The sequence below is a fragment of the Zosterops lateralis genome, assembly GCF_965231275.1.
Source record: "Zosterops lateralis genome assembly, chromosome: 5".
In the NCBI taxonomy this organism is placed as follows: domain Eukaryota; kingdom Metazoa; phylum Chordata; class Aves; order Passeriformes; family Zosteropidae; genus Zosterops; species Zosterops lateralis.
In genome coordinates, this window is record NC_139766.1 from 58,495,741 (window position 1) to 58,510,237 (window position 14,497).

At 38.3% G+C, this 14,497-nt stretch overlaps 1 protein-coding gene across 1 annotated transcript; it reads left to right on the top strand.

Moving 5' to 3' along the window:
* Positions 1–366: 366 nt before the first annotated feature.
* On the top strand, positions 367–14,062 carry LOC310909601 (glycerol-3-phosphate acyltransferase 3-like; the record flags this gene model as incomplete). The annotated part of the gene is made up of 12 exons (XM_083861604.1): positions 367–522; positions 7,532–7,604; positions 9,109–9,379; positions 9,762–9,836; positions 10,135–10,224; positions 10,546–10,639; positions 10,927–11,042; positions 11,723–11,778; positions 12,126–12,211; positions 12,884–13,012; positions 13,437–13,516; positions 13,948–14,062. 12 exons carry the CDS (start codon positions 367–369, stop codon positions 14,060–14,062), a joined length of 1,341 nt encoding a protein of 446 aa, XP_083717730.1.
* Between the last annotated feature and the right edge of the window lie 435 nt (positions 14,063–14,497).

The window sequence follows — 14,497 nt, forward strand, 5'->3', positions numbered from 1 at the left end:
TTGGCAGGACACCTTGAGAAAACCAGTTGTCACATTGACATGGTTCCTTATTGGCAGCATCTAATTATCTAACATATAATATTACTTATCATGTTTTTTCTTTCTTCTCCCCTGATGAGCAAATGCTTATCAATTACAAGGAAGTGGGTGGAGTTAGGGCGGGACAAAGGGTAGAAATTACCTTATCATTGAGAGTATCAGTAGTGGCAGTCTTCAGTGAGCAGCAGCCTTCTTCTGGAGACAGTTTTGGCTCTTAGAATGTGCAATTTTTATTTGCCTCTGTCTCTGGAAGCTTGCTAGATTCTCCACTACAGATGAGCATATATTCTCAGAAAGGCAGCTGGTTGGCATTTTGGAGGAGCAAACATGGAAGAAAATAGAGAAGGCCATGGCCTTGCAGAAGGCAAGGTTCTGTCTGTCTGGATGATCTTGTTTGTGGCGTTAGTTTTGTTGCCTTCGATGTTTCGAGTGTCACTGGGGATTTCTCATTTCTATGTGAAAACTGTAATTAAAATATTAGAGGTAAGTGAGTTCAAAAGGTATGTGTTTGCTGCAGGACACATTTAATAAAAAATAAAAATCTGTACATTTGGTAGAAATGCCATAAAAGTCAGTAGAAAAAAAAATCCATTAATCTACATGTGTTGTTTGCAGCTTTACTCTATTTGATAATCTTTTGAGGGGTGTCTTTATCTAATGTCACATATTTGGTTATGTGCTGGCTTATAATTTGCTACTGGTTTGAGGCTTTTTGGGGTTAAAGTAGAGATTCCATGATACTTTCTTCTAGTTCATGCTTGTTAGAATGCTTCATGCAAGTTGAATACTCATGACAAATCAAATATAAGAAAAAGATCTATTAGTTTGTGGGAGTTGGTAAGTAATAAAATCATGCATTTTAGATGTATATAAGTTTCAGTGGTTTTATTTGGATTATTTTAATTGCATAGAATTAATATTCCAGGTAAGAACACTGATTCTGTGGGTTTGCTTCACTCAGTTGTAAATCTGAGGGATCCAGCAGTTACAAGTTCTGCTGTACGAGACTTAAAGGAATCTTTAAGTGTGCAACCCTCTAAAACTGTAATTTTTCTAGATATAAACAGATCATGGCTAAGGTCCTGATCCTATCAGTAAAAGATTTCTGATGCTTTTTATAAGATAGAATCTCATTTAGTTTTTCAAGTTTGACTCTTGATATCCGTGATTAGCCAGAAGTAAGTGCCACGAATTCATCATATTAAACAGTGAAGTATTTTCATTTTCCAGCAGATTAACTTTGTGCTTCTGGTATAAACCTGCTTTCTGTGAGTATACTTTCTACTTGTGACAAAAAACATGTTACTATTATTGTTGCTATTATTATTAAGCCCTTGGAATAATCTGTTTTGCAGTAAAACATGTCTGTAACAGTGTGATACAGTTAATATCATGACCGTCTTACCTTGCCAATTCTGTCTTTTATTCTTCTTATGTTCTCTTTTGTTTGTTGTTATTTGGAGGGTGTTTGTTTGTGGGTTCTGATTAATAGTTCTTAGGCAGTATCTGTCTTCAGCTGTATGAACATCATTTAACATAGTGCACATGACTGCAAAATTTAGGAGTTACTTTTTTTTTCAGATACTGATGTCAGCGGGCAATGACTGCCTGAGGTGGCTGTATGTAATATTGGCCTTTATGTGTGAAATATTTATTAATCATTCAGTGGTATGCTAATTAAATTCCTATTCATACCCTTATTAAGAGCTACTCTCACATCAAACCTGCCTTTGGACAGCTTTGCTGCTGCAGTTGGTGGACATCAAAATAATTTCTGGGGTTTTTTTCCCCTGTGCATTTCCCAGCTTCAAGAGACATTTGGCCCACTTAGTGTGTGTTTTATGTAGGAAGGCTCTTTTGTAAAGCACATTAGGTATTTTTCTCTCCACAGTTTTTGTAACAGGTTATGAGCATGATAACTCCATGCTCATAATGTGGAGGATCAATGTATTGAAAAATAAATAACTTAATTGTTATGTGATCAGCTAATAGCCTTTTGTGTCTAGTTCCCTGTTGCCACAGCAGCTAATAACAGGAACAGCACAATTCCACACACTGCTGTTTAGGCTGACTCATTTTGGTTTTTAGTTCAAAGTTGTTCCCTAATTGTCCTGTAGGCAAAAAAGGAGTTTCCTCTGTTTTCATCTTACAATTAATTCCAATGGTTGTATTTCAAGTATTGTCAAGTGCTTCTCATTGTGCCACAAGAGTAGCTAAGAGCTATCTTGGTGGGAAATGGGAGGGAGGAAGGATGAAGGGGATGTTAGGTCCCCTTAGCTTGTAATGTGGCCCACTAGGCTCTTTGGAAGGAAGGGTAGGACTGGAAAATGCTGGGTTAAAAGCTTATGCATGGAATTGCTGGGCCTATTCTTGGCGTCCTGGGGCTTTTTCACCAGAATATGGCCAAAATTGCAGCATGGGATAAGTCAGCTTTAAAGCAGGCTTGTTTGAGATATGAGCAACATGACATTGAAAGCCTAGAGAGGTGTTGAGTGGTCTCTAGCTCTGGTGTTGTGTTCCTGTGATGATGCTAATGAGATAATGCACAGAGACCACCTGTGGTTCCTGTTGTTCTCTGGAATGGTGAAACAGGATGCCTTTTCAGAGAGCTGAGCTGGGAATGCTGAAGATGCTTAGTCATGTATTAGCACACTACTGACTATATTGCAGGAATATCACTGCTCTAGGAAGTGCCAAACAACTTGGGTGATGCTTCAGCAAAAATCCAACCTTGAGCACTATGGCTGGTCTCTCTCTCCATTGTGTTTAGTGCATTTGGTTTAGCCTGTTATGTAGACCAGCAAAATTAACAGAAAACTTCTCACCTGAGGAGTTTCTTTAAATCTGTTTCTTACAGCTGAGCAGAGAGAAAATATGTTTTATTTTCCTCCATGTATGGCAACTGGAGAAAAATAGAAGAGTGGAGCCTGAAATCAAGGACTTCAAAGTCAAAAATTTTTTAAAAAAGTTTTGTTTTCAAAGCCAGTGTATCTTTTGGCCTTACTGAATTTGTTGGGACCAAAAAAAGTTTTAGAATAAAACTCAAGTTTTCAGATCTATCACTAAGCAATGAGTAATGGTGGCATATGATAAGTCACTTTGATTTCTTGACTTCACTGAAGTGTTTTAGCACTGTGAATGATGATTGGAATCAATGGGAAAGATTATTTCATGTATGGAAATAATTTTTATTCTCTGCTGCTTTTCTGTCAAGGAATCTAGATACTTGTTATTTTAGAAAGAAAATAACTCATTTTATAACAGCAAGACTCAAGGTTTGAAAATTTGGGGTGACTGTTTTGTGGTTAGTTTTTTGTTTGGTGTGTTTTTATTTTGGAGGGGTTTTTGTTTTTGGAGTTTTTTTGGTTGGTTGGTTGGTTGGTTAGTTGGTTTTTTTAAGGACATATAGATAATATAATATTAAAAGATCTCCAATACAGTAATTTCTCAATTGCATATCTGTTAACCCATATTATTATTATTATTATTATTATTATTATTATTATTATTACCCTTAATTTATCCTCCAAATATTTCTGGAAATGATAAAGGTGAACATGGTTTGGGTTTCGTTGCCTAAAAAAATATAGATATACTTTCACATATGCTTGTAAATTTTTATTTGGTAATAATGTCTTTTCTCTGAGCTTTGTCTGTCCTGGGGTTTGTTGGAGATTAAAACAGTAGCAAAGCTGTGCCAGGGATGTTACTCCAGTGACTGCAAAAGAAGATGCATTTGCTAGGATGAAATCTATGCTGTGCTCTCAGAGCCCTGTGAAAAGTCAAAGAAACACATTAAACAGCTGCAGCTCTGGAGCTTTACAAGGTCTGAACTTCTGTATGAAATTGGAGTATTGTTGCTTCTTGAGAAAAAGAAATCAGCCAGCTAAAAATTGTGAGTAGTTTTTGCATTGAGAGCTCACATGGAGGCAGCTCATAGGCTGTAAACCCCTACTGGAGTATGGCAGATGTTGCAGACACTTCAGCTGGTGAAAAATTGCACTGCTGTGCTTTTAAATACATGGTTATCCTTAGCTGGCCTCTCCATCAAAACCCAAACAAATTATACCTGTGCTTTTTTCCCAGACAAACCCTTCTCAGCCCATTTCATCAGTCCTCACGGAGCAGCCAGATTTGTGAGGCCTTTTCACAGCCTGAGGGTGGACAGTCACATCCTCTCAGACACTGAGTGTAACACTCACACCATTTGATCTGGGTTCATATTTGTGATGGGCAAGCGGAAATGAGGCTGGGCAGAAACCACTGTTGGATGAAGAGGTCACCAGTTCTTGATCTTAGATGGTGATTTTAGTTTGTGCTGAAAATCTACCAACCTTCTCTTGGCCACCATAGTGGAAGACTTAACACAGAGGAATTGCCCCAAAGCCTTTTGTCACACATGAGGCAAAGAGTGAGAAAAGTTCATATAATGAGTGATTAGAAAAACTTTATGTGAGAATATGGGAGAAGATATAGTAAAATATGGGGAGAGAGGCAAAACTGAATTATTACATAGTATGGAAAAATGGAGTACTGGGCTGTACTTGAAAGGTAAAAGGGAGGAATAATCCTGCAAGAAATAAGATTTCAGGAAATGAATATTTCACATTTTATTTCATGTCATGTCCTCTGAAGACACTAATTAACATAATGAAGTATTGGGCACCCTCATTTTTTTTAGAATTTAATTACAGGAAGCTCAAACAAATGGACTGTTGAAGTTAAGCTGTCAAGTATTCAGTATTCCAGGTGGCATCAATTGTGTAGTGTTTGGACTCCTTGTGTCCTTATCACTTCAGAAATGGGAGTGAGGAAAGTGCAACACCTGAGTTCTCATTCAGTTAGCAAACGTAGGAATGAAGTTGCTACATTTAATACTTAAATTCTGTGTTAGTTGCAACATCTGTGTTTTTTTGGTAAGGTATTTAAAACATCCTTTCATTACTGTTTTGCAACAAAGACCAGCGTGACAGCTCTGTCTCAATACTGTGCAAAACAAAGGCAATCACAAAGCCTTATTTCATTTTTGAAAAGAAATTATACCTACAGATGCTACTGAGTGCAGAATAACACAGCCACTCCAGAGTTAATTAATCCAGAGTTTGACTCAGACAGATGGCTTTGACAGGTGTCAATTCAATTTGACATGGTCAATTCAATTCAATTTCAATGACTGAAAGCCAAAGGCCTGGGTGATTGTACAGCTGTATTCCCTCCTCACTGCTTGTGCTTCAGCCTCCCAAGCCAAGCCATGAGTTAGGAGAATTTTGTGTCCCATGATGGTTTGTGGAAATATATTGCCTTTTTCTTGCTCACACACTCTACCCAAAGCTTTCCCATGGTAAACCTTAGTTTTTGCAGTAGAAGAGAAAGTGGGTAACTGTTTCTTAAGCACCTGCTCTATGTCAATGCAGACTTTGTAGATGCCTATCTTAATCCATCTCAGCCAGCTCTTTTCCAAGATAATGAACCCTGTGTAACTGTTCAGCCTTTGAAAGCTCTTCCTCATCTTCTTGGACACTGCCTTTGTAGCCTTGACTATTTAGTTAAAGCCTGCCACTATTACCTCACTTTTTCTCTGTGGCAGAAGGCTAGATTTTATAATTTACTAGTAAGCTTTATAAATTTTTGTTGGTCTTGATTTGTCTTGCTCATTTAGATTAGTTAATGTGTATTTTTGGAGTCAGCTTTGTCAGTGATTGTCACCCTTTTTCTATCTGGGTATCAAAAGCCAGCCTCCTGGAGGTATTCCAGATCCTTCAGGACAGTATGAGCAAGCTCATTTCTGGCAGTGCTGGCCAGCTGACAGGTGCTTTTTTATGTAGGAGGACAATGATAGGCAAGATAAGGGTGATAGACAGGAGACAGAAAAGCAGAGACTAAGGCTTAAGGCTTTATTTGTCAGTCTCAAATATTTTATACTTTTTCCTCCCTCATGCCATGCAACTTTCCTAAAGGATGTTGGGGAAGGGATGAGGACCAGCAGTATTTTGTAAAGAGGTTAAATTTGCCACATCTGCCTTTGCTCTCTTTTGCAACGTTCCTGTACCTGTTCTGTATGTTCTTTCATTTCTCAATGTGTGGGCTGCTGTTTTCATGACATCCCCTGACTCCACCATTCTGAATGACTCTCCATGTGTTGCAAAAGATTGAGAGAGCTGATGTACTTGTTGACCTTTTCAGGAGAATAATTGGGAAGTATAGACAAGATGATGTGGGTCCATGGTGCAGGTTTTTTAAATCCTCTTTTGGGGGGTTGTCTGCTTTATGGTGTTATCAAAGATGGTTTAAAATGGAGTTTAAAATACCATATTAAAGCCTATTCTACCTTCACTTTTTTCTTTTATTTTATGGTGACTGGTAAAAAAAAAGGTCAGCTAAGGGTAACTAAAATAACCTAATTATGTCAAGGCAAAGTGTCCATTTTGTTACTGACTTGACTTTAATAGCTACAGAAGGAGCTGGTAGAGAGCATGCAAAACTTAAGGGTGGCAAAAAGCTGGCTGGTGTTTGTACACAAGATGTTGTAATGTAGTGAAGACTATTTGAGATCAGCTCTGTGGCTGCACATGTCAGCTAGAGGGAAATAGAGTGTTTAGCAAGAGTTTATATGAAGTAGATGGATTATCTTTATCTATTGTAGATGGGAACCCTTAATAGCAGGTGAAGGCATAAATGGAGTAGGTCACTGAGCTTTTGATAATGAGCAGAGCCTACACTCAAGCATCCTGTGACCTTTGTTAGGGCAGGTACCTTGACATAAATACAGCCAGATTTTAGTACTTATGAGAGCTACTATTTATATGTCTACGTATGTATGATGAAAACATTCAAAACTAGGAAAAATTAAAAAATCAGGCATACTTTTATGTTTGATTTTGCTAATGGAAAGTTTTATGATGCTCTACACAAGGAGAAGAAACAGTTTATCTCAAAAAAAATGAATACAAGGAAGGGTGAAATCTCCTTACCAAAGCTGCTATATTCTGAAATACTATTTATACCAAATATTGCCAGCTCTGTGTTCTGTCAACAGAGACCACTTGAATGCCCTCAAAATAAGGTAATCTCTTTGATTTTTTAAAATCCATTTTTTAGATCTATTTTTCTGGCATATCTCTAGTGTCAGTGATATTATTTTGTATAATCCTATTGCCTGAAGCTAGCTGGAAAAGAGTTTTGGACACATTGAATCTTACAGAGTCTCGTAGGTAGCTCAGTAACTTGTTGGACCCCCAGAAAAAAACAACTGCTTGTGTCCTGAAAAGAAGTTTGAGCCAAACAATTTTTCCTGAAAATGGCAAAAGGTAGTCCATGTAACAAATGAAACAAGAGGCGTGCAGAGCACCCTTCAGGCTGAGTTTGGAAAATGGAAATACTAGACCTGGCAGGGGTAAAAGAGGCTCAGACTATTCACCTGAGGTAACTGCAGAATGTCTGGAAATGATGAAATGAAAACCATCAACATCTACTTTTCTTGTTTTGGGAACAGTGGGCCACCCTGCAGATTGAGGAGGGAGTAAAAAAGCAGAAGGCGATGGCACTTGAAAATTTAATCTCCACTGGTAAGATCTCTGGATGAAGGGGACACAGCACTATTTATCTTGTAAAAAGGCAACTATTTAACAATCTTACTTAGAAAGGAGTTTGATGAGCAAATATCCGTTGAAGTTACAAACCTACATAAGCATGTTATAAAAAAGATAATCTCTGAGTTTTGTAAATAAAAGGAATTAGAGACTAGTATGGGTATAGAAAGACATTGTTGATAAGCATTTGGGAAGCATCCCTGTTTTCCTAAGTGTTTTTTGCTTTCTGACTCCATCAGCTTTCTCTTTACAGGACTGGGAGAAATGAGTGTTCTTTGTGCTTGACATGGCTCTGCATGGTTATCTTTTGCTTCTTGTAACTCCTAGCATGCAAAAAATCCAGGGTCTCTCAAGTAAGAAAGTTAAAGCATCCCATGGATCACAATTACAATTTGCACTCTTTTCTAGACATAAGGATTAAATCAAAATAATTTTTCCCCAACTATTTTTTCCTTTCTTCTTTGACCAAAGAGTTAAGTTCTCATAGTTATCCTTTTACTTGTAGTGCCATTTTTAGTCAGTAGTCATGTAGGATGCTTGGTTTGTCAGCTAATAATTTTCTGGTCTGATGATTTCCTGGAAGTTGAAGGTTTTACTGAAGTACAGATGAAGAAAAATTTTGTGATTCTGATCAAGGGAGGTAGGTTGATCAAGATAAATTAAGTGTATTTTTATCATGCATATTTAATGTTATTCAATACACCCCCTCAAAAAAGTAAGAAAGGGGAGGAGGCAGATAAAAAAGGCAAGTGTTAGCTGGTATGAACCAGGAGAATTTTAGTCACTGTAACCAGCCAGATAAGAATCTGGTCTCAGAGTGACCTCAGCAGATATCTGAGACTTGCTGTGTGGCTGTCCTAAGGGGTGTGATTTTACAAATAGCAGAGCAAGAATGTGTTGTCATTCTTCCTGCACAATGTGTCTGTGTAATGCTTTGTATGTCTGGGGGGGAAATCCAGGCACTTTCAACTTTATTGGTAGTGAAGTGACTCTTAATGAAGAATGGATGGGGGAAGATAGAAGGTTCCAAGAAAAAAAAACAGCACAGAGGAAGGTGTTTTTTATAGCTGGGGAACAATAAAGCTATTCAACAGCAACAAGAACAACAAACTCTGCCTGAATTTGAGTCAAGGCACCATGAGGGATCTGCTGTCTTGGCAGTGTATTGGTGACAATTCTAGGTGTTAGTGCCTATGTTATTTGGTAAATGACAATGAAGTAGGTGTTGTGCTCAAGGTTTTATTTGCAGCATGATGGGAATCCTTTTCTCCTTCTTCAGCAATTATGGGGCTTTGTATGGTATAGGATTAGAGAAGTGACTTGTGGAATGAACTGTCAGTGCATAAATGAGGCATAGCAATGCCATTATGGTGCTTGAGTAGGAGGAAAGCTGTTTCTAAAAAGCACATGTCTTCTACCCCCTTTGGAATCCATATTGTTCATTTCACCACATGGAAGGAAGGCTCATTTCCTCATGCAGGGATCATCCAGAGAGATGAGACCCCCATGGAAGAGGAGGTTGTTGGCCGGTGCCAAGGATGTTTCAGCCTTGCCGATGTCATGTACTTCTCCAAGAAAGGCTGCGAGGCAGTTGCAGAAGATGAAGTCACTCGGCGGTTCTCCTCCGAGGAGCTGCTGTCCTGGAATCTCCTCAGCAGAACCAATGCCAACCTGCACCATGCCAGCTGGAAACTGGCTGCTGTGTGGGTCACTGGCATCCTCATTCGGTATTGTCTCCTGCTGCCTTTCCGGTGAGCCAAACAGAGATTGCTGGGATCGTTTTTCGTGGCACTTTTTACAGAAGTTGTGAAATAATACACTGTTGGCTAGCAAGGAAGGAGAACCTGGCATGGCCTTTCTAAGAAGCCATCTAAACTCAAATATCCCTTAAAAAAATAAGTAATTTTTTCATGTTCCATATGTTTTATTAGTAATTAATTTGCTCTTAAAATCCAGCAAAGCTGGATTAAAGGGTTTGTGTGCTAGTTAACTAGTGGTTTGTTGCTAGTTAGATGCTATTGATTCTGGAAGGAAGCATTATGAAGTGGATCAAAAGGCCAAATAAGAATATCTTCTTGCTTACCCCTCCAGTTTTGCTTCCTGGCATTTAATTAAGATTATTTTACTTTGTAGCATCTGCTTGTCTGTTTTCAGCATCCTGTTGCTGATGTTGGCTTCTACAGTAGTAGGACAGTTTCCAAATGGCAGGTAGGTGTTTGCTGAGGGCTCTTTCAATTTCTTGTGTATTTCTTTAAGGATTTGAACTAGTAGTTGGAACACTCTGCTGGACTCCACAGGATTGATGTAGACTATTATGGGGTGACTTTTTCTCTCCTGTGAAATTGTTGTGAGAGAGTGTTACAGCAATAGCATCTGAAAGCAGACATGCAGTGTGAGCCTTAGTATGGTCTTTGTAGTAACAGCAACTGGGGATAACTCAGAGAGTTTACATTGCATGTGTGATTCCATAGAACTGGAAATGTATCTATGGCTTCCTTTCTTTTAGAGTTAAAGGCTGGCTGAGCAACCAGGTCCAGATGACATGTGCCACCTTAGGTGTCCGATGTCTGAGTGGCCTTGTTCATTTCCACAACAGGTGAGTGCTGCCACCTCACCCTTATTAGTCTGGAATTTGTTTCTTGCAGTATTTAACATCTCAAGTTTGGAGCAGGATTATATTCCATTACTGCTTGGATACTTGGTGATGGTACAACTTGATCCAAAAAGCTGTTTGGATCATCCAGACTCTCAGGATGTTCACGTGCCCTCCCGTGTTTCCTGTTGTGTATTGCCAGGGTGTGTGTAGATGATGTAGTACTGTTTTCAGACACTTAGATTTTTCAGTGCTTGCCATCTGATTGGGTCTGTAGTCTGGAGAATAAACATTAACTAATTTCTTTTATGGTTGTCATTGCAGGGAAAACAAACCACGGAAAGGAGGCATCTGTGTAGCCAACCACACATCTCCATTGGATGTACTAATCCTGGCCAGTGATGGATGTTATTCCTTGGTATGAACAAGACAGTTGGTAAATATCAGTAATGTTGAGATGTCCATAGTTGTAGCATTGGGTAAGAGGATAAACTTCCTGGTAGAAAGACTGGTATTTAACAGCATTCAAACTTGCATTCTGGACTGCAAAAAACAGATGCAGATAGGTGTGTGCACATTTGTGACCAGGGGGATTGGCATAATTTGTCAATAAACTGAGAAATTATTGCATCTGTGCTTAGAATTTAATCATTTAAGTGTGTGTGTATGTGTTTGCTTTGTGACAAGTTTCTTTTGGGCTTGCAGGTTGGCCAGGTACACGGAGGGCTTTTGGGACTTATTCAAAAATCCTGCATGCAAACCTCTCAGCATGTCTTGTTTGAACGCTCGGAAATGAAAGACCGTCACCTGGTGAGGAAAAAGTAAGGTAGTGTGGTGTTTGCTTCATTGACTGGTCAGGTGTAGTAATTTGTCATCAGTGTTGTCATTTTTTGTCATCAGTTGTCTTTTTTATTTTTGTGATGTATGGTGTTTTGAATTTGTTCTTTAATGCAGGCTTGAAGAGGAGCTCCATGCTCCTAGTGATGTAGGAAAGACAGGTGCCTTGGAAAATGACAGATTTCAGTGTCAGTAATCTGCTTAGTGGTGATGTTTGTGGTTTTAAGTGATGCAGCAAATGTAGTAAGATAGTGACCTGTCACTTAACTAAATGTGGAGAATCATTAGATACATGTAAAACTGATGTTGTGAACCTAGAAAGCATGAAAACTAGAATCTGGAATATATTTCAGTCTAAAGAAAAGTTTGACTGCATTCATAGCTGGAATCTGGGAAGTTATTTTCAAGGCTTCAAGTACACCATTCTCTGGTTAAAATGGTAAAATGGAACTTCATACTTTGTTTGAAGCTTTCTAGAAAATCTACTTTTTTAATTAGCAAGAGATACTGAGATAAAGACCTGAAACCAAAACATATTCCAGATTGGGCAAAGGGCAATTGGGCAAGGGCTTTTCTTTTTCTGTGTGAGAGGTAATGAATGTTTAGATTGTTGGACAAATATAAACATAAAGTATACACTAAAATTTTATTTTTCTCTCCACAGAATTAGAGAACACATTGCAGATAAGGCCAAGTTACCCATTTTAATTTTCCCAGAAGGTAGGAAGCAACTGTATTGATTTTATTGCTCTTCTCACTTCTTTCCATTGAGTGCAGTTTATTATGTCCAGTCTTTAGAAGCTAGGTATTTGTTTTCAGTTTGTAGAATTAATTAGCTCTTGTGAGATATTAAAAGTCAGGTTCTATTACTTTACAACAGATTTATGACAGTTTATTTACTTTAGCGTATAACATAGTGAAGACACACAAGGCTCTGGGATTATGTTCCAGAACTAAAGCTTACTTTCTCCTTTAACAACTAAGTCTCCTTAAGACAGTTTAGTATTCATTTCCTGATAGTTTTCTCAGAGTGGATTAAGCCCTTCATCTATTTTAATTCTGACCAGGTACCTGCATTAACAACACGTCAGTCATGATGTTTCAGAAGGGAAGCTTTGAGGTAGGAGGAACCATCCATCCAGTAGCGATCAAGGTACTGTAACTGCACTTTTTGCAAACATGGAAGGATTGTTTGCAAGCATCTCTCTCGTCAGAGAAGCTTTTCATGTGTAAGCCTTGAAAAGGGATATGTTTGGTGTGCATAAAGTACTGAATAAGCCCTGAGAGACAGAAACTTGTGGTTTTAAGCAGTATGGGAAACATGTAATTTCTGTCCTGGCTCTTGTGTGCTCTGAGGATAAAGGCAGTTTTCTTGGCACTTTCAAGTCTTTCTGAGTAGCTTTAGATAAGTTGCTCTAGATCTGGAAATATTAGTTACTTTTTCTGGAACTATAATGTTGCCTGATCTTATAGAAATTGTTAAAACTGATATGAGCATTGTCAAGGAAAGCTTTGTTGTCAGCATATTTTTAGATGACAAGTTTTTACATTTTAAATAAATCTTTTGCTATCGTGTTTTAACAAGTCTGTCACAGTTTGGGGTCATGCATTACTTGTAGAGGTTAACTGTTAGAAACTTGTAATAAATGTTGGAGCTTTAGTCTGGATTTACTGATGCTTTCAGGAGGTGTGATTAGATTTGCCCCTTATTTAATAAGTTGAAATGTGTCTTTGTAGCAAAAAAAAAAAAAAAAAAGAAAAAAAGAAAAAAAAAAAGCAGTTTATATGATTTAAATCAAGGCAGCTTATTCTTCTTGTCTTCCAGTATGACCCCCGCTTTGGAGATGCCTTCTGGAACAGCACAAAGCATTCTGTGATGACCTATGCTTTTAATGTGTTAACCAGCTGGGCTATTGTCTGCAATGTGTGGTACCTCCCACCCATGGTCAAAGAGGTTCTTACCCTTTTGTATGTTTTGAGAGTGCTTGTGGAATGTTGTCTGGAAGGAGGTCTGCATTACTAAACAAGGTGTTCTGAATCTTTAACTTAATGGACAAAGGCCAGGAGGCAACACTACAGTCTTAATTTTAAGTGAGCATGGATTTATGTGGGATGCATCCCCTGCCCTGGCCAGACCTGGGACCTCAGTCTGTGTGTTGTTTGAGGTTGTCTCAGAAAGCAGAGAGCCTCCCATGTAGTTCTTTGTGGCACCAAATAGTGGCAAACCAGGATCAGCTGGAACTGCCCTGCAGCTCACATTTGGCTTGTGGGTCTGACATAAACCCCATTGCCTGCTGTGTGACAAAAGCTTTCTCTTTGAGTGAGGCACAGAGAAAATGTCTATTGTCAAGCAATTAATTTTATTTTTTTTTTTTCAGGAAGAAGAAGATGCTATTCACTTTGCTGACAGAGTCAAGGCTGTCATTGCTGCTCAGGCAGGAATGTCTGTACTTCCTTGGTAAGAAGCAACACCTCTGGAATTGTTTTTAAAGCTGTTCTGTATTCTGAAACATTAGCGTGGAATCTTTTAAAACCTGCTTTGTTTGCACTGTAGTCAATCACCCTTTCTGACTTTGATTCAGAAAATGTTACTTTATTAGTTGAACAATTACATTAGAATAATATAGTAGATAGAGAGAAACAGAGCTGACAGATGGATCTAGACAGAAGGCAGTATTAGGTGAAAATTAATTGCTTGCCTGTTAAATGCTGGGTTAAAAGAAGGACATTGTGGTGTGGTAAGTCTTGGCAGTATAGATCACTTGGCATTGTCTTACAGAAGTCAACATTAAGAGTGGAAACTGCTTTGACTACATAGTCTAAATACAGTTTTTTTTCCTGCCTTGACCCTGAAGTGAGTTAAGGCTGTTTCTTTTCTGTATCTTTCAGGGATGGGGGACTGAAAAGGAAAAAGGTCAAAGAGTCTTTCAAGGAAGAGCAACAGAAAAAATATTGCCAGATAGTAATAGAAAATGGATCTGTGGGAAACAGAAATGTTTGTTAAATGCTATTTATTTTATCTCATTTTTCCATGACCTATCTCTACCAGAAAATAGACTGGTTTTATATTAAACCCAATATGTTTTCCTTCTGTCCCTGTAAGATACCTTGCATGTGACACAGCAGGGAAACCCTAAAGAGATACCCTTTTTTAAAGCAAAGTACTATAATTTTATAATTAGGAAAACATAAAATATGCTAATAAAATTCTCCCTCATGCTGAGAAGAATCTTCAGTAAAATTAATTATGTTCATTAAAATACCACTTTAAAATATTTGCAATACCTTGAGGACTTAAATGGTTACTTACAGTAAATTACTGCTGTGCTGCTACACTCTCTCAGGGACTTAGACTAGCAATATTCCTGTGAGCCACAGCAACCATGTTGCTCTAGAGATAGATCTCCTGATGTCAGAAGACATGAAGCATTTCACCAAA